We start from the raw sequence: 27512 nt of genomic DNA, 5'->3' as shown, positions 1-27512 counted from the left end.
GCATATAGGTGGGGCAGCTCAGAGAGGTAAGGCGGGGCGAGGCCATTCAATGATTTAAAAACAAATAAAAGAATTTTAAAATGAACTTGAAAGTGCACTGGGAGCCAGTGGAGGGAGGCCAAAATTGGAGTAATGTGCTCCCTCTTTCGAGTTCCGGTTAAAAGGCGAGCGGCAGCATTTTGGACCAACTGGAGACGAGCCAACGAAGCTCGTGAGACTCCAGAGTAGAGCGCGTTATGCTTCGGAGGCTTCATTCGTGAGCCCTGTGGACGGTAACATCGGGAGCTGACCTGGTTGGTGACCGACTCCGAACTCCAGCTTCGGCCGCCCTGAATCGTGGGGCCTTTCATCACCCGACGCGGCTTAAAATCGGCCGACAGGGGCTTCAACATCGGGAGCCTCGATCGCCTCGATGCATAGTTTGATTTTAAGCCGTGCCGGGCGATGAAAGGCCCCGCGATCGGGTCGGTTCAGCCCTTAGAAAGCATCTGATACCCGCTTGAATCTTTCAAAAGCTACAATGTGATAAATAAAACTTAAACAAATAAAACTGAAGCAAATAAAGGCAAACAGAAGAACCAACCTTGGAGGGTGGAGAGAGAGAGAGAGATGGGTAAAAAAATACTAAATAACATGAGTGACCGTGAATGAGGGACTTACCTGCAAGCCAGCCAGGAAACCCGTTCGACCAGAGCCCTTAATGACCTGACCCGTTTAAATCCGATACCCATCTTTCCCATCCACCAATACATCCAATTAGTTCAAATGGTAATTGTACCTGCATCAGGCAGCTTTAAAAAATTCTCCGTGAATCCCTTCAGTAATACTTAGTCAAAACACAATTGGTGACACATCTTGTTAATATGATGTTAATAGAGACAATTAACAAGCGCTTAACAGTGACGCCCCCACTGTCTCGCGGAAAGCGGAGATTTTAATAGATTTTTTTTTCACCGAATTTCAAAATCCGGATTACAAAACATGGGGGAGATTGTCCCCCAACTTTCAAAACATGGGTGGGACGTGTGTGTCCCCGCCCGGGATTTCCGCCCATGAGTCTACCCAACACCATTTCCTGCCTAATGTGGATTTCCTTCAGTTCCTCCATCACCCCAGATCCTCTGGCCACTAGTACATCAGGAAGATTGTTTATGTGATGTAAATGTCACAACAGGGCCTTATGTGGTGTCAAACTTTACATGGTGTCAAAGTAAAAAACTAAAGAAAAGAATGGAGGACTCAAGTCTCCGGGGCCACTCTCCATGCAAGGAAACTTGGCCAAGAATTATAAGGACTGGATAAGGGCATTCCAGCTGTACGAGGCGGCAACAGAACTAACAAATAAACCAGATAAGATTCGCTGTGCAACATTCCTCAACGTTGCCGGACCGGCAGCTCAGGAGATTTATGAGACCTTTGAGTTTGCCCAGGAGGAAACTGACAAAATACAACCGCTGAAGAATAAGTTTCAGGCATACTGTGAACCAAAAAGAACTTAACTGTCTCAAGATACATCTTTAATACACGTAATCAGTGGCGAGGAGAGACCTTCTCCAGCTACCTGACTGCAGTGAAGTCTTTAGCTAATGATTGCGAGTTTGGCATTATCCATGACTCATTGCTGCGAGACAGAATTTTCTGCGGCATCACCAGCCAGCCACTCCGGGAAAAACTACTACAATGCGATGATTTAACACTGGAAAAATGCAGTGACGTGTCTGATAGCTGAAGCAGCAGCCGAACAGATGAAGCAGATTGCCCCAACCGCCATCAACACCGAAGAGACTGTTGATTACGTGAAACGGGACAGCGCCAGTCGGCCATGGGGCCGAGGCAGGGATTCGTGACCCAGACAACCACAGACAGAAATCCGTGATTCTGGTAAGGATACCGTCTGCCGGTCATGCATCCGCAGGCATAAAGGCAACTACTGCCCTGCTCAGTACATGAGATGTTATACCTGCGGAGAGATTGGACATCTTTCCAGCCGTGACCAGATGTACGCTATCCTCGAATACCGCAACACCCCTCTTGACGGGACAGGTGGCTATGCCCCTTCACAGTTACTGAACTGTAGACTGTTAAGAAGCAAATTGCCATCGCCTCTATCACTCTTACGGTCTCATCATGTCCCTCCCATGAAACCACAACTGGCCGTCCGGCAAGAAAAACAGGCAGCATACTTCAATGAGAAGGAAACGCCGAGCCGCTGCAATGCCTGGAACAACAACAACAGGTGTGGTTTCATGCCAAACCAATCGAGTGGCAACGTGGCCGTATTGCAAGAGAAAACCTGTCCCCTCGGAGCTACATCATCTCTACACCAAGCGGTACTGAGTTCCGCAGAAACAGGTAGGACATACGACCTGCGCACGAAGCAGCTGAGCTATGCCTTGGCAACACGCAGCAGATAAGTGCGAACACTCTCCCACAAGGAGAAATCCCTCTCCCAGAAGGAGCTAGTCTCCTAGACTCAAGAGAACTATCACAGGCCGCATCATAAGGTTCTGTGGTGGGAGAATCGGCTCAAAGCGAGCCAAGCCACACTCGCACACAGAACGAGTTGGAAATACGACTTGCACGAGAAGTGGGCGATTGTCAAAACCTCCAACTCGACTTGTTATGTAAAATTGTTGGGCAATTATTTTATAGTTTTGTAGTATGAAGAGCACTGTGTTATTTGTGATATTTTATCCACATTAAATTGATTAAAGGTTCAAGTTATTAGTTTTGACCAAGGTTGAAGGGGGAGATGTAAGGTAATTTAAGGGAAGGGGGAGAATTGTAATTAAAGTAAAGGGGGAGATGTGATGTATATGTAATATAAATGCCGGTGCCCCTTTAATATAAATGCCTGTGCCTCGTGATTGAGGTCAGGTGACCTTCGAGAAGTTTCTGTGGCTTGTTCAGATTAAATCTTACTTACAAGATGCCGGACTTGTTTTCTTTGTGCTAGTCACAACAGGGCCTTACGTGGTCTCAAACTTTACAGTTTACAATCAGGAAGATTGATAACATTCCAGTGGATACATTGAGTTATTACAGTGGACTACAGTGAAGTACATTGAGTTATTATCATATACATAGCCCCATTCAAAACTATCTTTCATGTTTTTACATATTAGCTGATATAGTAGAAGCATGGAAGGTTTGTTGTAAAACTAAAAAACCTAAAAGTAAAAAATGACTTTACCTTTGGGAGCAAAAAGGGTTTCTCTTGAGAAATGGTCATCAAGTGGAACAGTTTAGAGGGATATTGTCCAAACGCAGACAGGTGGGACTAGCCTAGATGCGGCATCTTGGTCAGTATGGGCAAGTTGCGCCAAGGTCCTGTTTCAATGCTGTATGGCCCCATGACTAATAGTATTTTTCTGAGTACCGTTTTAGCCATTGTGTATTTATAAAGGATATAAATACATTGTGTATTTATAAAAGATATAGCAAGACGGTTGATTGCCCATAAGATGCCAAGCTACCTGATGAGAATAACATGCAGCACAGATGAGGAGTGGCCATTTTATAAATAACATCAGGGAGAGCTTTGACTTTTCCAGTTAGTGTGTGCAAAAAAAAGTAGGAAGAAATAAATACCAAATTTAAAAGTCAAGGCTTCATTCTGTCCTCATCTTCTACTCCCTCCATTCACTATTTTACACACTTCAAAGTTCTTGAATATAGCAAAAATTCAGCAAGCAGCAATCTAAACAGTGCACAGATTCAAGCCAATCTTTCACTTGTCTGTTATTTTCCCTTCTCCCACCCAGTAAGTTTGGGGTTGCTGAAAAACAAATTGAAAGCAACAACAAAATGTACAATGGATAATGATTACTAATGCGGTAAAATAAGTTCTTGTGATTCATTTTTTAAATCTATTGGGGAAAAATAGTACAGTATTTTGTCTTTTGTCTTCTAGTGAGTGCCATGGCTGAACGGTTAGCGAACCATTTTGCAGTGTACACACCTGTAGTAGATCTCTTTCTACAGTACATAAATGGTGACAGAACAGATGATGCCAAATTTATTTTAGAGGTACGCATTAAGAATTTTGTATTGGTTTTCTATATTTTAAAAATAATTTAAAATGCATTTTGTCATCCTGTATTTTTTTAATTCATATTTAAGCACTTGGCACCTATAGCAATGATTTTGTGTTGTTTTTGCAGCCTTGAGAAATGGCCAGAATGCACATTTAACTTGATCCCAATGTGAGCAATCACATTTACTCGGGATTGAACACAGTTCCTTATTGATTAATTAGGCAATTTTTTTTCCTTAGAAAATCGAGATAAATAAAAATGGATAGTTAATTCCAGTTCTGTTTTATTTTATGGAGACAGAAGAGATCTGCAGATGCTGGAATCTTGAGCAAAAAATAGATAGCTGGAGGAACTCAGCAGGTCAGGTTGAAGAAGGGTCCCAACATGCAATGTTGACTGTCTATTCCCCTCCACAGATACTGCCGGACCTGCTGAGTTTTGCTTTTTTATTTTGTGTACTGGGAAATTTCATTTGCAGATATCCCTTTACATTAAAAACATTCTTAAGAAAACATCACCAGCATCAATGCCAGTTGGTTAGAATACCATCTTCCTCAGAAATATGATGAATATTTATCATGTTATGAAGATGGCTTTAATACCATTCAAGAAGATCAGACTATAGAGGGCAAACCAGCTAACTGAGGAACATTTGAAATTAGTTTGGGCCACATATTGTTTCAAGTCTGACATAGCCGATCTTCAACCTCAACCACATCTTCCTACTTGATTCTTATATAGATTTAGTCCCATTATCCCCAAAACGAACTTATTTGTCAGCCAAAACCATAGCTCTCCATCAATAGGCCATGGTGTGTTGCGTGCCCTATACAAAATGCATCTCAACAACTCAGTAAGTCCTTCTTAAAAACATTCCACAAACCCTTACCACCCAGAATGACGGAGTTGAACATCAAGCATATGGAAACTTAGAACATATTACAGTACTGCACAGGAACAGGCCCTTTGGCCCACAATGTCTGTGCCGAACATGATACCAAGATCCATTCTTATATGCCTGCACATAATCCATCTCCCTCCATTTCCTGCTTATCCAAAAGTCTCTTAAATGTCACTTTGGAATCTGCCTCAACCATCACCCCTAGCAGTGTGTTCCTGGCACTCGCTTGTTTAAAAAAAAAACTTGCCCCACACATCTCCTTCAAACCTTGCCCCCCCTCCTTAAACCTGTGTGCTCTAGTATTTGATTTTTCCTTCCTGGGAAAGAGGTTCTGACTCGCGACCTCTATCAATGGCTCTCATAGTTTCATAACTTCATCGGCACCTCCAAGCTGCCATTCAAATTGCACAACATCTTGACTCGCTCATTTGTCAACCAACCCATTATTTTTGCTGGATCAATGAAGTACGTATACCTTACCTAACTTCTCTGCTGGTATCTTTACCACTAAGATTCTATCAGCTCAAGTACGTGACTCACCACCATCTTCTGTTGGGTAATTACCAATGGGCATTCAAAATTGACCTTGTCAGCAATATACACATGCCTAGAATTTATATATTCTTTATTAAATAGATTGGCAGGTGTATTCTGACATTGGAACCATTTAAAAATATTATGGAAGAGCACACACACTTATTTTAGTTGTCCTAGAAAAGTTTCCCGTATTCTTTAAGTACTATCCAGTGGAATAAAAATAACTTTCATAATTAAACAGATCTATTTCTCCACCTGAAATGAAGATAAGAAGGGGTTTTTTATGCTTACATTTTTTAATACATTAAATTTTATACATTAATTTCAATGTGATTCTGCTATGCCTGGAATAAGCATAATTGAATATTATAATCAATATTTTACATTAATAGATGTGAATAACATTTTCTAAGCTTACCCTTGGAAGTGCTGCCTGTGTTTGGAGCAAGTGCAGTCTTCCAGTATTCGTGACACGGACATGATGGCCTGGATGGCCATCACCTATGCTGTTCCATTTATTCTGCGAGGATTTCATGCTGCGTTACTTTGCTTTTTTTTTTGTCAGTCATGTTCTGTCTGCAATTTTCCAAGAACTCTCAAATGCATAAATTCATAGGTTGCTGTTACTACATGTTCTGAGTTTGCTGTAAATGACAGGGTGGTAATCTTCAGAGAATGAGACAACAGCATTGAGGCTTTCTGATGGTTTATGATGTAAAACAGAGCAAATGTTGAGCAGTCTAAGGGGAATAAAAGCTGCCATTGACAGTGTACACACATGCACTGACAACGAGTCTATTCCCAGCAGGTGGCAGCCAAACAATCAGTGATCTTGCAGATTGCTGGGTTCATGGGTACTCATGCTGTCAGCCTGTGCACACTTTACTCTCCTGACAGTAAACAAAGCAGCTTTTACTGGAGTGCAATGTGATTAATAAATGCAAAAGTTTAAAGCAAACCAAATATTATCTGGCATAGCCCACAATTAATTAACAAATATAGTTGAACATTTAGCTATTTTACTTGATTATCCCTTCTATGAATTCTAAAAGCAAACACTAGTGGCAGGGCATATATTTTAAGGTTTTTTTTGCTAAAGGTGGAGAAATGTTGTCACATGTACAGGGCAACAACTTTCCCTGCATAGAGTTTTGCACAACTATTATTATTAAGCTGAACCTTCCCATTTGCCCAAGTACATGACGACAATTGGAGATTTTACCCGTACAAGGCAACAGCATCTAAATATTTTTTTTTAGGGTTCTATGATAACCAATTCAAAACACAAAAAACTGCAGGTGTTGAAATCTTGAGCAAAACACAAAGTTCTGGAGGAACTCAGCCGGCCAGGTATCATCTATGGAGAGAATGGACAGATGACATTTCAGGTCGGGGCCTTCCTCAGACTCCTCTTCTTGAAGGGAAAGAGAAGGACTTGCGTGAAAAACCGGACTGAATCTGGAAGTCAGGAATGGGCTGCTATTCCAAGAATTAGTAACCTCGGTACTTGACTTGCAATTACATCAACAACGTTATTTTGCTGAAGTGCAGAGCTCAATTTTGTGAAATATATATATTTTTATTTAGTGCTTGTTCATTCTCAGGCCTTGTTATTTTTTTGTTTAGGTAGAGCAAGGGTTCCCAACCTTGGGTAAATTTACCCCGGGGGTAAATTTCGCCTACCTTGGGGGTAAATTTGTTGATTCTGGATTTGTACATATTTTTTCTCTCATTGACTGGCTGTGTTTGGTTCTGGTATACCAGTATCTGTTCATCATTAGTTGTTCATAAATAAGTGAAATAACATTGTTACCTGCTGTTAAAGTTGCCAGGGGTAAACGGGAAGAAAAACGTTGGGAACCCCTGAGGTAGAGCATTAAGACATTTATGCCCCTCACATAAGCAATTGCATTTTTTAAATATTTGATCTGTTTCGTGGCAAATAACATTGACAATACATGTGCCATTTACAATTCATCATCTCCACTTAAGAGCCTCCCTTGACATTCAGAAGCATTATTATTGGCAGAGCACCATTTGTTAGTATCCTAGGAGCATTCACTGCTTCTACTTGCCAGTAGACATAGATGGTACCAGAGTACTTGTACAGTACTATTTAAGAGATGCAATGCAATGCCCAACAAGCCTTCACCAGCAGCATTCCTCAAATCCACCATCTCTACTGCAAAAAAGGAAATGGGTAACAAGTACATGGATTGTCATCATCTCCCCTTCCAAGAGATAGTATTCTGATTTGGAAAAATATTAATATTCCTTCATCTGCAAAATCTAGGAACTCCAGACTGGACTGTAGGAGCATTTTCATCATTGGATAGGAACAGTCCAAGATGGCACAACATTTGCTCAAGACAAAAAAAAATCTCAACTAAATGCTTAAAAACATCAAATACGTGACCGCTGAGTGAAGGAGTCGCATCTGAGGTGCTATGAAGTCCACCATTGTTAGACATCTATACCAAACACACCTGGACCGCTTTAATGGGAATGACTAGGAGATCCAGGAACTAAATAACTTAAAGCACAAGCCATTCTTGGTTTGGAAACTCCATGTTTTAAAAGTACCAGAAGGCTGAGGTTCATTAAAAAAAAACCTTAAAAACACTTCAGAGGTAGAAAATGTGCTGATTACCATGGCATATTGATTCTTCCATATCATCAAGGGCATCTGTGACCCAAAGAGCCAAAGGCTTACCGCAGGAGGTGCCTACAGCTTATCAAGCACAGGAAGTCAGTTCCCACAACACCATTATACCAACCATGCTTATCACTAAACTTGCTGGACTTGGAGTCAGCACCCACCTCTGCAACTGACTTCCTAACTAACAAACCCCAATCAGTAAGGATAGGGGCCAGATCATCCTCCATGATAATCCTCACTCAACACCAGTGCTCCACGAAGATCCGTTCTCAGCCCCCTTCTTTACTCCTTGTAAACACACGACTGTGCAGCTGTCGGAGAGGGAGAGGGAGGTGGGTAGAGAGAGAGGGGGAGGGGGGGGACGCAGCATCACAGGGGAGGGCTGGTCCCTGAATGCAGTACTCCACCACTCACCCATAGAGATAGTACTCACCACTCCCTAGAGAGGGAGGGGGGGTGTAGAGAGGGAGGGGGACAACTTGTTCTATTTGATTGTGCACGCCAGGTTGATTGCATTCATGGAAACACGTGAAGGTTGCAATCTCCCACCCCTGTCCCATTGTGATGTGATATGTAAATGAGATCCATTGTGATTGGACGTCTGTGAGATAGCACTGTGACATCATCAATGGAAAGTGCTGCGAGTCTCCCACTGGAAAGCAGTTAATTTTTTTAAATAAACGATTAAAACATTAAAAACTTTGGAAATATAAGTTGGAATGCGACGGGAAGATGTTTATCCCGTCGAGGGGAAAAATGTAAGTAGCATGTGTGACAATGGGAAGCCTGTGGTCAAGCGTTTTGGAAGAAGATACAAATTAAGGAGATTAAAAGAAAGCCAACACAACCCTGCATACACACGGAAATTTGCAATGTTGAGAACAAAGGGAAGTGTTTTTGTATAATATAGATAGGTGGTAATCACGGAAGTAATTTAAATATTTTTTTTTTTTTGAAAGATACTGAACAGTCAAACTTATTTGTTTCAAGAGTTACAAAAAATAGTGGCATTTCACAAGATAATGTTTTGGGAATTTGATGTTTTTCAGAGATGCCCTGCAATTGCAGAGCAGAAAAGGAGTTTGGTTTCATTCATTACAAGGACTGCACAGAAAGCTGGACAGGTATGAGCATTGACGATACAAAACACTGTGATTTAATTTGCATTAATTGGTGGGTTTTTTGCATTTTGTAGAATTTGTTTGCATTTGTTTTTTTTAAAAAAAATCTTACCCACATTAAGTCTTGTGATGTTTTAGTATTAGTAATATCGTGAGCACCCTTGCTATTTGTTGGAACCTGAACATGCTGTGAGTGTAAATTTATCTTTCATTTCATCCCCACTCATTGGTAGCAGCGGCCACCTCTCCTCCATCCCAGGTCCGCATACCTCATGCAGAATCGACAATCTACATGTCATCCAAGTCGAGGGATGGATAAGGGCAAACCCACCCATCCTTCCCAGGACATTATTTTTAAAGTAATTTGAAGCATGATTTGTGTAATAAAGACTCATTGGAAATCTTCAGATGAATAACCGGTTGCCTAAAATAACTACGCTGCCAGAGAAGACAATATAACAAGTCATGACATCAGCTTCCTTGCAGTTCCAGAGACCAAGATGTGATCTTCCATACCCTCCAACAACCCAAAGATGCTGACAGATTAATTGGCAACTGTTAAATTTCCTCGTTGCAGGTGGGTGGCAGGGGAATTGAGATGGAGTTAAGAGAGTGTGAAGGAGAATAGGTTGCAGGGAGATGTGGAATTTGGGATATTATGGGTATTCTGAGAGCCAGCATGGACTTCAGGGGCTGAAGGTCCTTCTGTTTTGTCAGGAAATATGACACAAGGCTATGGGCCGAAGGAAAGAGTTCACTTTTTGCATAGATGTAAGCTTCATCCAATTTATTTCATTACGTCCGAAGCACCTGCACAGACTGTCCTAATGGCTTTATATTAAAAAAAACACCTATATTTATACAGTACCTCTTGACAATATCTGGGTGTCTTGAGATGCTTCACATTGAACATTGTACAATCTGGTTAAATTGTGTGTGTTTACATCCTCAGGCTCACAAAATACTTGGGCTACTTGATCTGATCCAGGACTTTCCAGATAAAGAAACTGCATATGCATACCTAATGAAGTGTTATGGTAAGCTTTATAACATGAAGATTATCATCAAATAAATCAGTTTTTCGTACCAATAATTATCTGTGTTCGGCGGTAGTCATAAGGCAATTCATATGCTGTTTTTTGTCTCTTCAGCATTAGACAATAATGTGGTCTCTGCGAAGGCTTTGTATGAAAAGGTTAAAGAAGAGAAAATGGTACCAGATGAGTTATTCCTGAAGCGGCTTGCTGGGCTATTGAAAAATTCGGGAGAATCTCTCTCCTTTACTGAGCCACCTGTGGGTATTGACTTCTCCAATCATTCATTGTTTCAGCCATTGATCTATTACCTAGGGTAAATCTAAGATGACATGACCATTGCATTAATGCACAGCACACTACGAGGAAACGTGCTGGAAACTGTTTTTGATTCAGGACATCCGTGAAGCTCAGGATTTCTTACTTTGTATGGGTTGTACCAACAACACATTCAGTTCTTTGTTGTTTCATCCTCAGTATTAGAACAGGTGAAGAATGCACAGTGTGGCAATACAAAACAAATTTGCTACAAATGAGTAGATTACAGGTTCTATCATGTGGCCCGAGGCTGATTTTTCTCTATTGCAGTTGGCAACTCGATGGCAAAGGAGATCAAAGCTGAGCTTCCTCTGCCATGTTCCATCCTACCCTCATCTATTTACTCAGAAAAGAAGCAACAAAGATATCTTGGAAAAATGTAGTTCTGCATCCCATGTTCCTTGCTGTTTATTCAAAATGATTTAATCCACAAGCCCCAGTATATTGGTGCAGGTAAATGAAGTTGAGAATCAAATCTGTCATTACCTAATTGAATTGCTATGTAGGTTCAAGATTGTGAGTAACTACACTACTATGACAGTCCCCACATTAGAAGATTGAATTGTGAGATTTCCCTTGATTCAGCACCAGTTATCCCAGAAGTGTCATTTTGATGTCACCTCTCCAGGCAAACCTTCCCTTTCTTATAAGGACCTTATTGACAAGAGAGTCCCTTCATTAGATGGTGGTAGAACTCCAGAAGAGAGCACTTATTCTGAAATTCTGAAACCTTTTAAATTTCACATCAAAGAAGTGATCATTAAAAGCAAGTGAAGGTAGACACAAAATGTTGGAGTAACTCAGCGGGACAGGCAACATCTCTGGAGAGAAGGAATGGGTGATGTTTCGGATCGAGACCCTTCTTCAGACTCGACCTGAAACGTCACCATTCCTTCTCTCCAGAGATGCTGCCTGTCCTGCTGAGTTACTCCAACATTTTGTTTCTTCCTTCGATTTAAACCAGCATTTGCAGTTCTTTCCTACACATTACAAGCGTGTTTGTTTCCTTAGTTTTTACCTATTTTTGCCTTCACTCGTCATTTATTTTGAGAAGGAGGATGCAATATAGTGTTCATTCTGGTTGCACTAAATTACAAATAAGACTTAAATTCCATCACTGTTGAAAAGGTCAACACATTTACATGCCTGAACTCAGATGAGACATGTCGGAGTTTAGTCATACTTTGCCTTTCAGAACATAATGTAATTCAGGGAATTGTCTGTTGAACTGAAAGTTATCTCCTCAGCCCATGCATTAAACTGTGTCAGCTATGGCTTAGCTAATGCGATTCTCACCTCTCAGTAGGTGTGAGTTCAAGCCCCACTCCAGAGACTTGAGCTCAAAAATCTATGCCGACACTCTTGTGCACAGGGAATGCTGACTATTACTAACATCGTTTCTCAGATGAGATTTAAAAGACTGTTTTAAAATTTCTCTGTCCCATCAGGGGACTCAACTAATTTAATGGTACTCTATCAAAGAGCAGAGAGCTATCCTTGTCTCTATGCACATTCCTGTTGTAATGGTGACAGTATTTCAGGGGTACATTATTTTAGACAGGAAAGATGTGGAGGGGATGTGGAGGAAAAAACTGCAGATGCTGATTTAAATGGAAGGTAGACACAAAATGCTGGAGTAACTCAGCGGGACAGGCAGCATCTCTGGAGAGAAGGAATGGGTGATATTTCGGGTCGAGACCCTCCTTCAAACTCTGAAGAAGGGTCTTGACTGAAACATCACCCATTCCTTCTCTCTAGATATGCAGCCTGTCCCGCTGAGTTACTCCAAGATGTGGAGGGGTTCAGGCCTAGTGCGGGTAATGGGATTAGTGTCACGTTAATCCATAGCAGAAGGACATGATTTATTTATATAAATATTTCTGCTTTTCAAAACAGGAGAGCTTTAAATTTTATGCAGAAAAGCTGAAGCGAGAAAAAGCAGCAGGATCTTCTGAAGAAGACTAAGAGGAAGATTGAACTGATCAGACACTTTTATACTGTTGAAGAGCGAAAATGATTGTGTATTTCTGAAATGTGGTGACTAAATATATGTTTGACTGTATAGGGTATTTAATGTGACAAATAAAAAAAATTGGAGGTGCAAACCCTTTCTCTTGAGCAATCTATTTCTTTTTCTCAGTTGGTGTTTATAATTGCTGCCATTTTATTCATTAGGTTATAATTTCTGCTTCAGCAATTTATGAAAACATTGAAATGACTGTAATTCCCATGTTGGCTATGGTTCAGTGGTAGAATGTGAGGTATTTCATTGGGTCTAACATCAGCGCAGTCCTGAGGGTGTGCTGCTTTGTCTCAGGAGCAGGAGTCGGCAAGTATCCTTGTATGCATAAAAGAGCTCAGTTCTGGATCTGACTGTTTGCCGTTTTCTCCATGCCTGATCTGAGCTGACCATCACTGTAAGTATTGCTGCAGAGGTGCTGCTTCACACACTTAATTTCCCTAAAGGGCCTGTCCCACTTTCACGACCTCTGCCGAGTGTGCCCTTGACTCATACTCGCAGTATGGTCGTCACGAGATCGTAGGTAGGTCATGATGCTAATCGTAGGTGCTCGTGGCATCAAGTAGGTCGGAGCGTTTTTCCAGCCTGATGAAAAATGTCCACGTGTAAAAAAGGTTGTGAATTAGGTCGTTAAAGTGGGACAGGCCCTTAACACTATATAATTCAAATCTCATTCATGCTGAACCTGCGGTGTTTTCTATGAGGGTAGATACAAATATTTCATTTCCCTGCCTGTTCCTTATTCCACAGTATACTTTCTCTGGATGAGGTCAGCTTGAAACCAATGTTAACTCAGACTTTTGCCTTTTTCATGTCGACAGGAAATTTTCATTTTTTCTTTTTTTTTTCTCATTAACATCTTATATTTATTTTCTTTAGATTTATTATGTGTACAGGGAAAAGCTCCTGTTTGCACTCTCCAATCAAATAAGATTATACTATGCATGAATACGATCAAGCCAAAAAAAAGATAGAGCAATGAGAAAGATACCAGAGTACAAAATATAGTTTCTCAACATTGTAACGTAACAGTTCCAGAGAAAAAGTCCACAATGAGGTAGGTTGTAGGTTGGAGAATTGGGACTACCCTATCTTATGGAAGGATCTTCCCACCCTGCTTCCGTGGGAGAGTGGAGACTGTCCCGAGGGCCGCTTTCAACTTGGAGCTTGGGGTCAGATTGCCCAGTCACCTATGGCTTGTGTGGGAAAATGACCCCCACGCTCCCGTCTCCCCCTTCTCTCTCCCCTCTTCTCTCTCTCCCCCTTCTAACTCTGTCTTCTCTCTCTCTCCCCTCTTCTCTCTCTCCTCCTCCCCTCCCCCCCCCCATCCCTCTCTCTCCTCCCCCCCCCCTTCTCTCTCTCTCCCCTTCTCTCTCCCTCCCTTCTCTCTCCCCCTTCTCTCTCCCCTCCTCTCTCCGCTCTTATTCCCCCTCCCCCCATTCGCAACAAGGACAGAGTCCCCCTTGTCCTGGTCCCCCTTCCCCTTCCACCCCATCTGCCGTTGCATGCAGCATATAATCTTCCAACATTTTCGTCACCTTCAACGGGATCCCATTATTGGCCACATCTTCCCATCTCCAATCCTTTCTGCTTTCCGCAGAGACCATTCCCTCCAAAACTTCCTGGTCAACTCGTCCCTTCCCACCTAAACCACTCCCTCCCCAAGTACTTTCCCCTGCAACCGCAATAGATGCAACACCTGTCCCTTTACTTCCCCCCCTCCGACTCCATCCAAGGACCCAAACAGTCTTTCCAGATGAGGCAGAGGTTCACTCTCACCTCCTCCAACCTCATCTGCTACCCGCTGTTCTAGGTGTCAACTTCTCTACATCGGCGAGACCAAGCGCAGGCTTGGCGATCGTTTCGCTGAACACTTCCGCGCAGTCTACCTGATCTCCCGGTAGCTCAGCACCAACTCCCCCTCCTATTACCAATCTGACATTTCTGTCCTGGACATCCTCCATTGTCAGAGCGAGGCCCAGCTCAAATTGGAGGAAGAGCACGTCATATTTCGCTTGGGTAGTTTACACCCTAGTGGTATGAACATTGACTTCTCTAACTTCAGATAGTCCTTGCTTTCTCTCTCCATCCTCTTCCCAGTTCTCCCACTAGTCTTATTGTCTCCGCCTACATTCTATCTTTGTCCCTCCCCTGACATCAATCTGAAGAAGGGTCTCGACCCGAAACGTCGCCCATTCTCTCCAGCGATGCCTCACCCGCTGAGTTACTCCAGCATTTTGCGCCTACCTTATGGAAGGATCGTTCAGATGTCTGATTACAATACTTTTGTTTTCCTTTGCTGAATTCTGAAACTTTCCCAACCATCATGTTTATTTTTTGTTTGACAGACTTCATTTGATCCAATACAATATTATGTTTGTTTTCTCTTGCTAGCCATGGTTGGACCCCTATATTGTTGTTTTCTTTTGCCTTAAAAAATATATAACTAAAAGTCTTCGTCTTGTTTGTGCCCACGATGTGTCTCTGTGTCAATCTGGTTTTCCTATCTTCTTCCAAATGCTAGGCCACAGCCTTACTATTTTCACACATCCTACTCACATTTTTCCAATGGTGGCAAAAAAAAACATCTTTCCATCGTATTTCCACCTATATTTCCCAAGTTACAGCTTTTTATAAATACCCAAAACCAAGTTTTTAAACGGAAAATCTTTCAACCTGCTTCCAAAGTGATGTCACAATTCCCCGCAGCAGGGGGTGGACGGGCAGCAGCTTCGAGTGATGTCGGGGATGGCTGCATTTAAATAAGGGGTTGCACGGAAGGGCATAAGATCAAAGGACATGACGCACGGAGTTGCTCAAGCCTTCTGGAGTACCACACACGCAACATGTACGTTCAACCAAGTAAAAACCAGCAACATCACTGCTGCTCACAGACAGAGAGAAGATACAAATGATTTTCGTGACTGACTTGCGAAAGAGCAGCGTGCCGGCGGATTGAGGGCAAGTCCCGGCCCACGACCGCCCGGGCTGGAGGGTGACTGAGCGCTCTGAACCCGAGCACCAAGGGATACTCAGACACCCGGTGTAAGCAGCAGAAGGAGCAGATCCCTCGGGACAGCCCCCGCTCTCCCCCCGGGGTCAGCGCTGTCCGCCCAAGGCCCCACTCCGGCCCGTCTCTTCCTGTTTGGCTGCGCTGACGGGCTGTAGGTCGGCATCGGCCACACACGGGGCCGGGTGGAGCGGGGCCACGACTCCGAGCAGCGGACACACGGGACACAAAACCCGGCAACGTCCCCGTCAGCTGCAGCAGCGTTGGAGACGGTCTGGTCCGCCCACCCAGAGTCACTGACCGCGCTGCACCGGCACAGGACCGTGACCCCCACACTGGGGTGATTCACCCCCACACGGCGTGATTCACCCCCTCGACCCATGGTCCCCGACCTACGCACAGCGTGATTCACCCACCCCCGGACCCCGACCCCCGCATTATTTCACAGTGCCGAGGATCGGAGAGGAGAGAGAAAGTGGTGGGAATATTGCATCGGGGGAACAGGTGAGTGATGGAATATTGCATTGGGGGAGCAGACCCAACGGGTCTGCAGCTGGTCTAGTATCCTATAAACTTTAAAAGATGGCTGGTCTTGGTTTCCTTTCATGGCTTTTAGCTTAGTGTTCCAATTCACTGGCCAATTCTCGCCTCATGTCTTTCTAGTTTGTCAATTTTGGGATTCTGGTTTCAAATTGAACTAAATCATGTCCAATCTGTATATAATTAGATCGCTATTCACTAGAAGCCTCTAAGACAACATTGACTAAAAGCAAAGAAAAGTGTAGATAATGAACAAATAAAGAAAGGTCTTGACGCAAAATGTCACCTATCCATGTTCTCCAGGGATGCTGCCTGACCTGCTGAGCTACTCCAACATTTTGTGTCTATTTTAGATAATGGACATAAGACATAAAATCAGGTGGCCAGCAGTGCAGGAGAAACAATGTCAAATCCATGACCTTTTGTGAGAATTGGAAAAGTGAGAAAACACTTATATCGCATATAAGGTAAATAGGGGAACTGTGATGGTAAAGGGAGCAGGAAATTATTGCTCTGGACAAAATAAGCTGAGATGCGAAGGGGATGATAGAAGTTGCAGTTATATAAGATGTTGGTGAGGCCACATTTAGAGCATTGTGTTCAGTTCTGGGCACCATGTTATGGGAGAGATGGTGTCAAGCTGGAAAGGGCACAGAGAAGATTTACTAGGATGTTGCTGGGAATCGAGGGACTGAGCTATAGGGAGAGTTTGAATTGGCTAGGACTCTATTCTTTGGAGTGCGGGAGGATGAGTGGTGATCCATAGAGTCTCTTGCCCAGAGTAGAGGAATCGAGGACCAGGGGACATAGGTTTAAGGTGAAGGGGAAAATATTCAATAGGAATCTGAGGGGTAACCTTCTCACACAAAGGGTGGTGGGTGTATGGAACAAGCTGCCAGAGGAGGTAGTTGAGGCAGGGACTATGGCAACGTTTAAGAAACAGTTAGACGGGTACATGGATAGGGCAGGTTTGGAGTGATACAGGCCAAACACAGGCAGGTGGAACTAGTGTAGATGGAACAAAGTTGACCATGTGTGGGCAAGTTGGGCCAAAGGGCCTGTTTCCACACTATGACTTTTATTTTACTCAAGATAGACACGTGGACATCAGGTTAAACTGGTGGTGGAATGGGAAGAGATCTGATGGAGACTGGAAGACACTTTGAAATTTAATTTTTAATTTTGTAGTTAATTGCCATGATTTCCTGTTCGGAATGCATTTGGCATTTAAATTGCTTGGTCATTGAAGATCAAATTAACTGCTGTCATCAGTAATGCGCAGTTGCACCTCTCCCTGGTTTATCATTTGTTATGTGCACAAACCAATCTTACGTGCAGCAAATAAACTGGCTCATTGTTTAAAGGGTCAATAATACACTTTAGAGTGCAATATGCCATCAAGATTAGTAAGAAACGGTCAAATCATTGGTGCAAACCATTGTTTCTCAATTTTGAGCTCTAGAAATAAGTAGATTTTTTGAGGAGGGGATAATTTTGTACAATGGGATTGCAAATAGTATTGTTATAGGGGATTGTGTGTTTTATTTTAAACGCACTAGCTGTGATAGTTCTCATTTTAGAGAGACCAAGTCAAATTTGGTGATAACATTCAGCTGAATTAGGTGAGTACATTTCTAACTCGTAAATTTTTCGAGCCTTGAAAATGAATGTATTCGGAAGTTTATCTTTTTCCAGTTCCTCTGTGATGCAGTGAAACTGTGTTAATCTGGCACACTTGATACAGGACACGTTGATTTTCCAGACTGTATTTTGCCCGTTCAGATTTGTTTAAGATTAGTTTTCTTGATTTGTTTTACTTTATTCTTCACTGCTGAACATTCTAACTCCTCCAGGAATACATCCAGCATCCTAATAATTGAGACCTCCTTACTAATAAAACATACCATGATGGACTGTGGTATTTAAGCTCAATAAGTCAAATAAATGATCGGGAAGTGTTTAAAGCTTGGTTTAAACAGTAATAAAACATCTGATTCACTCATGTCCTTTGGGGAATGCAATCGCTTTGTCATTTCACCTCTCAAACACCCAGGTCTGAGACTCCAGAGCTCCAGTAAATTGGTTATTATTTTCCTAATTAATGAAAAACGATACGATAGAACGTTATTTATCCCAGGACACAGTTATGCAGCCTGACATATTGTGGTCGTCCAGTCAGGTAGTTGGTGATCCAGGACACCAATGGAGCATTCACCCGCATCTTTGTCAGTTTGCTCCCTAGCGGTGCAGGCCGGATGGTGTTAAAAGCACTGAAGAAGTAAAAAACAAACATGACTATCACAATGCTTCCCGGCTTATCCAGGTGAGCATAGGAAGAATGGAGCAGGTGGATGATGGCGTCCTCAATCCCCATCTTTGTTTGGTAAGTGAACTGCAGGTGGTCCAGGTAGGGTTTGGACCTATGGGCTAGGGCTTGGAAATGGCATGGCATAGCTAGTCGTTACAATGTACCAAAAACACTAGGTTATAAATCAGGACAAAAGCATCCTATGTTGTTGGAACCCTCATATAAGCACCAAGGCCACCTTTTGTAAGTGTATGACTGCCCTTTGATTTCAACATTTCCCTACCTGGTGCTCATAATCCTCGAGCCTATAGTCAAAAAATAAAGTAAAATAAAAATAAAGGCCTTGTTTGATTATTGCTGATGTAATTTCAAGCACTGTCACAGTAATTAGGTGTTGATGAGTATTTATTTTCAAGCAAAACTATATTCTACAGATAGACACAAAAAGCTGAAGTAACTCAGCGGGCCAGGCAGCATCTCTGCAGACAAGGAATGGGTGACGTTTTGGGACAAGACCCTTTTTCAGAAACGTCACCCATTCCTTCTCTCCAGAAATGCTGCCTGTCTCGCTGAGTTACTCCAACTTTTTATGTCCATCTTTTGTTTAAACCAGCATCTGCAGTTCCTTCTTAAATTCTATATTCTGCATTGACTTTTAGGGGTCCAACAGTTTCAGAACAATGTTATTGATTTTCCCTAACGACTTGATAGCCCCAAACACTTTTTAAAGCAGATGCTCTTCCGATATTTTTTTTTAATTATTTAAAAATGAACTAATTTTCATTGAAAAACAAGAAAAAAGGCCACATAGTTCCACATAATTACATAATTGTATCCCTCCTCCTACAAGTATTATCTGGATGCTAAGCAGAGTGCTGCATATTCCAAAGCTGATTAGCTATTCTTTATGTGTTTTTAAAATGTAATTTCTCTACAATACCTTTTCTACTTGATTGTTTAATCTTCTACTTCATTTTTAACGTATGAATTGAATTTAAAAGCTGACATTTTCCATTTGGACATGTAGCAATTAAATTATGAAACTTCAAACTGTTAAAGAGCACCGCTTTTATAATCAAAATTATAACTAAAAACAAATGTATTGTGCTGGAGGGACAGGGAAGTGAATAGCCCTTAACATTTTTTTAATTGAACAAAATATTTCTTGATTTTCAGCAAATAGAATCAAATTTCTGAAGAAACCAGAGCAGCAAAAGTTCTGTTTACAATTTGAGTTTGCAATCTTTATTGTTGCACTGTGAAAAGCAGTATGGAATTGGTTATCCAATAAAACAGGACATAAAGCTGATTCCTTACCAGATGAGTCCAAAATATTCGAGCTAGGCTGTGTGTAGAAAAGAAACTCACTTGGATAATGTATCGTATTTTCCAACTATACATTTGAGATCTAGGTCCAGAACTTTATGTTCTCAGATTAGAACATCGTTTAGAACTTTACCATACTTACCAGAGTTTATAAGGGAGTATAATTAATAATTATGCTTTCACACTAATTGAAGTGCAAATCACTTATTTTAATGAAAATTATCACCTTCAAAGTAAATACTGCCTGATATGTCACTTCTGACTTTTATCCCATGCTGACAATTAGTTTAGTTGAGAGATACAGTGTGGAAACATGTTCTTTGGCCCACTGAATCAGTGCCGACCAACGATTCCCCCCCACGCTTACACTATCCTACACACTAGGGACTATTTACAATTATACCAAGCCAATTAACCTGCAAATCTATATGTCTTTGGAGTGTGGGAGGAAACCTAAACGCCCAGAGAACCCATGTAGGTCACGGGGAGAATACAAACTCTGTACAGACAGCACCCGTAGTCAGGTTCGATCCAGGGTCTCTGGCGCTGTAAGGCATCAAGTCTGCCACTGAATCACCATGCCGCCTCTTTTCTAGGAGCATGCATATTCCCAAGTCAAATCAAGAGTTTTTTATTGTCATATGTCCTGTACGGGACAATGACATTCTTACTTACTGCAGCACAACAGAATATGTGAATATGTAAACATTGTATTTAATGGTGCAAAAAAAGAAAAAGTTCAATAAATTACAAATATAATGCAAATAACAAATAATAATATAGTCTTTTGCAGTTCAGAGCTCATAGCTTATTCGTTGTGCTTAATAGTCTGATGGCTGTGGGGAAGGGGCTGTTCCTGAACCTGGACGTTACAGTCTTCAGGCTCCTGTACCTTCTTCCTGATGGCAGTGGTGAGATAAGTGTGTGGCTAGGATGGTGTGGGTCCTTGATGATTTTGGCATGCCTTTTTGAGGCAGCAACTATGATAGATCCCTTCGACAGTGGGGAGGTCAAAGCCGGTGATGGACTGGGCAGTGGTCACAACTTTGTGTAGTCTTTTTTGCTCCTGAACATTCAAGTTGACGAACCAGGCCACGATGGAACCAGTCAGAATGCTGTAGACGTTTAGTGGTCCAGGAAAGATCTTCTGATATATGCACGCCCAGGAATTCGAAGTTATGGACCCTCTACACCATCATCCCGTTGATATAAACAGGATTGTGGGTCCCTTTCCCTACTAAAGTCCACAATCAATTCCTTGGTCTTACTGATGTTGAGAGCCAGGTTATTGTGCTGGCACCATTTGGTCAGTCGGTTGTCCAACCACAGTGGTGTTATTGGCGAACATGATGATGGAGTTGCCACTATAACTGGCTACGCAGTCATGGGTATAGAGTGAGTAAAGCAGGGGGCTGAGCACGCAGCCTTGAGGTGCTCCTGTACTAATTGTTACTGAGGATGAAGTGGTTCCTCCAATTCGAACAGACTGGTCTGTGGATGAGGAAGTTGAGGATCCAATTGCAGAGATGTGCAGTGGCCCAGTTACGTGAACTTGGTAACCAGCTTTTTTTTTTAACAAAATATTTAATCAATTATTTAAAAATAATATTTACACTACAATAAAACAAACCAGAACCCACCTCCATAATCTGTGTGGCAGTGTGAACTGTGAAGAGGATGTTAGGAGGTTGCAGGGTGACCTGGACAGGTTGAGTGAGTGGGCAGATGCGTGGCAGATGCAGTATAATATAGATAAATGTGAGGTTTCCACTTTGGTGACAAAAACAAGGGGGCAGATTATTATCTCAATGGGGTTAGGTTAGGTAAGGGGGAGGTACAGCGAGACCTGGGTGTCCTTGTACACCGGTCACTGAAGGTTGGCGTGCAGGTACAGCAGGCAGTGAAGAAAGCTAATGGAATGTTGGCCTTCATAACAAGAGGATTTCAGTATAGGAGTAAAGAGGTTCTTCTGCAGTTGTATAAGGCTCTGGTGAGACCACATCTGGAGTATTGTGTACAGTTTTGGTCTCCTAATTTGAGGAAGGACATCCTTGTGATTGAAGCAGTGCAGCGTAGGTTCACGAGATTGATCCCTGGGATGGCGGGACTGTCGTTTGAGGAAAGATTGAAAAGACTAGGCTTGTATTCACTGTAGTTTAGAAGGATGAGGGGGCATCTTATAGAAACATATAAAATTATAAAAGGACTCGACAAGCTAGATGCAGGAAAAATGTTCCCAATGATTATGTTGGGCGAGTCCAGAACCAGGGGCCACAGTCTTAGAATAAAGTGGAGGTCATTTAAGACTGAAGTGAGAAAAAACTTTTTCACCCAGAGAGTTGTGAATTTATGGAATTCCCTGCCACAGAGGGCAGTGGAGGTCAAGTCACTGGATGGATTTAAGAGGGAGTTAGATAGAGCTCTAGGGGCTAGTGGAGTCAAGGGATATGGGGAGAAGGCAGGCACGGATTATTGATAGGGGATGATCAGCCATGATCACAATGAATGGCGGTGCTGGCTCGAAGGGCCGAATGGCCTCCTGCACCTTTATTTAATGTTTCTATGTAATCATGTAAAGTCTTTCCACTGACTGAATAACGCACAACAAAAAACTTTCACTGTACTTTAGTACATGTAACAATAAATTAAATTAAACTAAACTATTTTTTTGTGGCATTTTACACATGAGATTGGGTTAAATTGTTGCCCAATTGTTGGTGTTGCATGCAACTGGGAGATTGGGTCCTTTAGATTTAGACAATCTTGAAGATCTTAATTTTACTCAATTAACTTTAAATCCACTTGCTTCTGCATCTCATTGCTTCCAGAATAATTTTGGGGTTTCTGTGTCTTTAAATTCAGCCAGGATCTTAAAATCTTTAGCTCTAAAGTCGACAAGATATTGGGTGGTATCCCTGGATGAACAGGGAGGGCACGGTCATGCAGTGGTAGAGCTGCTGCCTTATAGCATTAGAGCTTGATTACAGGTGCTGTCTGTACAGAGTTTGTACATTCTCCCTGTGACCGCATGGGTTTCCTCCAGGTGCTCCAGTTTCCTCTCGCCCTCCAAAGACGTACAGGTTTGTAGGTTACATAGAAACATAGAAACATACAAATTAGGTGCAGGAGTAGGCCATTCGGCCCTTCGAGCCTGCGCCGCCATTCAATATGATCATGGCTGATCATACAGCTCAGTATCCCGTACCTGCCTTCTCTCCATACCCCCTGATCCCTTTAGCCACAAGGGCAACATCTAACTCCCTCTTAAATATAGCCAATGAACTGGCCTCAACTACCCTCTGTGGCAGAGAATTCCAGAGATTCACCACTTAATTAGCTTAGGTAAATTATAAATTGTCCCTAGTGTGTAGGATAGTACTAGTCTACGGGGTGATCACTGATCGGCAGGGACATGTTGTATGACTAAAGTTGAAGGGCCTGCTTCCATGTTATATGTCTAAAGTAAAGTAACGAACAGTATCAAAGGTCATGTTCATACTATTTCACCAAGGATTTCCCATTTTTTCCCAGAGAAAACCCATAGAAATTCCTGGCACAGGTGTTCATAATTTTCCACCAAACTCGTGTCAATCCTTAAGTCATTTTCTAGTTTGAATCTGTATGTCAGTATTCTGAGTTCACAGTATGAATTAAATACAAATTTGTTTTATTTTAATGATTCCATTTACTATTTGTAGGTTCTCAGATACTTCCTTTCTTGGCTGAAATGTCACAGTTCTCTAGTTGATTTAGGCTTCTGCCTTGAGCAGTTTGATGCCTCTCGTGTTTCTCAGGACAATGACAGAATTAAATATGTAGTCTTACCAGCACGATGTATACCTCACCTTCATTGTGCAGACATAGTCTATGGTTGATTAAAGAAATTAAATGGTCTACTGGGCAGCAGTGCTCCTTGCTCTCTGTGAAATGTTTCTCTAGCATGGACTACCTACAACGGGCATCTCAGCCGCTGCAAAGCTACCACTAATATCGGCACGGTGGCTGCCTTACAGCACCAGTGCCCTGGGTATTGGATTCGATCCTGATTATGGGTGCTGTCTATACGCAGTTTGTTCGTTCTTCCCGTGACCTGCGTGGATTTTCTCCGAGATCTTCGGTTTCCTCCCACACTCCAAAGACGTACATGTTTGTAGGTTAACTTGCTTGGAATAAATGTAAATTGTCCCTATTGTCACTGAGTCCACGCGGACTCAGTGGGCTGAAGGGCCTGTTTCCGTGCTGTATCTCTAAACTAAACTGATGGTGGTAAAATCTACATGTTACTGAAAGTATGTGCACCAATATTAGTATCCTCTTCTCAGCCAACGCCTCCAGCAATGAGGTCCTTGGTACTCTCAATTGGCTGCCGGGCAGCCCACGTTGTTCGCAAGTGCGCCACAGGACTCCCAACACAGACTATTCGAAGTTTGTCATGACAAGATACCCAGCAGACAGAGGAAAGATCTGCTCAAGGCTTCCTTGAAAAAGTGCAATACCCGCATTAATCTTTGCCCATGACTGCTCAGAGTGAAGTAAGTCCATTCAGGTGGTAATTAGAATCTCAGTCCATGCAGTGAGAGTACAGAAGTGTAATGCATTAGTGGCAGACAGAGCACCACACTTCACAAACTTTTATTTCAAAATAGACTTTATTCAAGTAAATAAATGCATTTCATTGTCTCTGTACTGTACACTGACAATGACAATTAAATTGAATCTGAATCTGAATCTGAATCTAAATACAAACAATACATGAACTGTGCAAAAAAAAAAAATCATCCGACATTCTCAGAGGCTATACATACATACAATACAGTTTCCCCAAATCATGATTTTACCCCACATCCTTGCCACTCATGGCGTGAAATCCCTTCCCTTATTTTGAGGGTCACCTCGACCACAACCTGCCCCCAGTGTCAGTCAGCGGAAGGACCCTAGACTGTCACCCTCCCCCACAGCGTAAGCACCTTAGACTGTTGCCCCCCGACCCCCACAGAGCCTTGGCGTTGGCAGCACCAAGCTTCAGTGCGTCCCTCAGCACGTACTTCTGCAGCGTGCAAGTTGGCAACATTCCCCGACAGACATCTCGCTATGCTAGGAGGTCAACAAAGCTCGGGCAGACCAAGGAGCATCTTTCACCAAGTTGATGACCTTCCAGCAGCACTCGAAGTCCGTCTGTGAATGTGTCCCTGGGAACAGTTCATAAATCAGAGGCCCACACTACCAGGCATCTCGTGCTCCATCTGTGGAAGTGGGCAGGTCTCACGCTGTCCTCTCCAACCACTTCAATTCAACCTCAGTCCAGGGAGATCACTTGATAAGAAGTTATTGATATAATTGATATAATTTATTTGCCACACAACCAAGGTCGGTGGAATTTGGTTTGCCAGCAGCGGTACAGTAATAAAGAACACACAACCACAATAAAAATGTTACACAAACATCCACCACAGCATTCATCACTGTGGTGGAAGGCACAGAACTTGGCCAGTCCTCCTCCATCTTCCCCCGTCGTCGGGACCTCCACCCTCCACAGCCGTTGCTGCGGGCGTCCAGATGGTAAGAGTCAAAGTCAAGGTGAGTCCAGGATCGGCTCTTCCCAACCAGAGACCGCGGCTTCAGGCTGGTGTAGGCCGCAGGCCGGCGGTCAAAGTTTTAAAGTACCTGCCGTGCCGCAGCCGGAAGCACCACAGACTGCAGGGCCGGCAGTCAAAGCTCCCCTCCAGTGGTGATGGTGAGTACATACCGCGCCCACGGTAGAAGTATCTATTTCATTACTGATCCCATGTCAATTGTTTTTGTATAAAGTTAATTTGCTGTTCTACAATAAATCTTTATACTCTCTTTCAGCTTAACAGCTTCAATACCAGTATATCCCCTCTTCTTCCTTCCTGTATGCAGCACCTTCTCCAGTTCATTTGTAATTTCAAAGCTGCGATCTTTTATTTCACTGCTGTCTGCAAATTTGACCAACTTTCACTATCAATTATGGTCTGGCCTGGCTCTTGAACAATAATTAGTATTCATCTCCAAGCAAAAAGCTGCAGATGTTGGAAATCTAAAATATAAACAGAAAATACTGTAAATACTCAGATCAGCAGCAGAGATAAAAACAGTTATCCTTTCATCAGAAGTCAAGATGTTAACTGTATTTCTCTATCCAAAGATGGTGCCAGATCTCCTGGACATTTTCAGTATTTTCTGTTTTTTATATCAGTATTGTTCTAACATATCAGTTATAAAGTTTTGGCATGATTCCCCAATTCTCAGTCTAATCTGTAACGTGTGAACGGATCTCTAGAGTAACATTAAAGCCTATAATGAATGGCCGATGAAACACAGATTTCCCACTGATCTTGCACAAGTCCAGATCAAATGCAAATAAATGGTTGATCTTGCTTCCAGTGTTTGGTAAATTAATACAGGGCTGATATGTCTGCTGGGACCACCGCCGGTAGTTTGACAGCCCTGCTTTAAACCTATGCCCTCTAGTTCTTGAATAACATATCCAGGGAAAAAGACTATGCATTCACCTTAAATATTTTACTCGCCTCTTACTCACCTCTAAAACAATCTTTGCTTTAATTTGAATTTCCAGCAGCTAAGTGTCAAATGGAATCATTAGCACTGCAGAATTTGCCATTTTAAATAATGTGTGACGGGCTTAAGCCAATCAAATTGTTTGTTATTTACGGGCAACCCGCTGACAGAAAGCTATTCTCATTGGTGAGTGTGGAGGAGTGTGGAAACCTTGGGCGAATTGAAGTTTTCGTGACTTTCTTAATTAAAAAAAAAGCGAGCGTGAGAATCGAGTGAAATGCGGGATTCTCAGGCACGGAAATCACTATCAAAATATGGGGGGGGACAAGGGGGACAAGGGGGGGGCACATTTTCTTGGCGGCCGCACGCACATGCGTACACTCACACACACACACGCAAGGCTTTGGAGGCTTCAGCCGTGGGCCCTGTGAACGGTAATTTCAGCTCAATTCAGCGCTAAATGCAGCTCAACTCTGCCTGTCTTGCCGGGTTAACCTACAGCCCTGCCTGGACTGACATGACACCAGTCCGGAGCCGTGGAGCTAGCGCCGTAAGTCCAGGCAGGGCTGTAGGTTAACCTGGCGGGACAGGCAGAGTTGAGCTAGATTTAGCGCTACTTCGCTGCGCTGGCTGTGGGCACTGCTCCCGTCTGACCCGACGTCTCTGGCCACCCCCGGGCGTGGCACTCGGGTGGGGACGGGGATGATCCAGTAGCGGTTCGGCAGCGATTGCAGCGCCGGACACCCGGGATCGATCCTGGCTGCAGATGAGGCACAGGTCTGTGTCCAGGGCTGCCAAGAGTGTTTTTCGCTTGTGACCTATGACCTGGGCACGTCTTCCTCCCCCAATCACCGCGCTCTATCCTCAGTCTCACCCCCCTACTTTCACCTCTGACCGACTCCTCCCTCCTCCAATCATCACACTGAATCATCACGTCCCGCCACCACTGCCTGCTGACTGACGTCTCACTCATCCAATCAGCGCCCTCGATCAGCAGTCCCACCCCCACTGTCTCACGGAAAGCGGAGATTTTACAGAGTTTTAAAATCCGGATTACAAAAAATGGGGGGGGGGTCGTTCCCCCACTTGATACAGGGGAGGGGGGTGTCTCCTCCCCTGCACCCCCGCCCCCCCCCCCCCCCCCCCCCCCCCCCCCTCCGG

At 43.0% G+C, this 27512-nt stretch overlaps 1 protein-coding gene across 1 annotated transcript in view; it reads left to right on the top strand.

The window, feature by feature from the left end:
* lrpprc (leucine-rich pentatricopeptide repeat containing) overlaps positions 1 to 12712 on the top strand; it is a 135572-nt gene extending 122860 nt beyond the window's left edge. The window contains exons 34-38 of the mRNA XM_055639619.1: positions 3914 to 4029; positions 9184 to 9258; positions 10208 to 10292; positions 10407 to 10549; positions 12504 to 12712. Coding sequence (XP_055495594.1) covers positions 3914 to 4029; positions 9184 to 9258; positions 10208 to 10292; positions 10407 to 10549; positions 12504 to 12572 — 488 coding nt within the window. The 3' untranslated portion in view covers positions 12573 to 12712. The remainder of the gene's footprint in view (positions 1 to 3913; positions 4030 to 9183; positions 9259 to 10207; positions 10293 to 10406; positions 10550 to 12503) is intronic.
* The last annotated feature ends 14800 nt before the right edge of the window (positions 12713 to 27512 follow it).

The sequence above is a fragment of the Leucoraja erinacea genome, chromosome 8, assembly GCF_028641065.1.
Source record: "Leucoraja erinacea ecotype New England chromosome 8, Leri_hhj_1, whole genome shotgun sequence".
In the NCBI taxonomy this organism is placed as follows: domain Eukaryota; kingdom Metazoa; phylum Chordata; class Chondrichthyes; order Rajiformes; family Rajidae; genus Leucoraja; species Leucoraja erinaceus.
The sequence above is the reverse complement of the archived record's forward strand: the minus strand, read 5'-3'. Positions and strand labels throughout refer to the sequence as shown.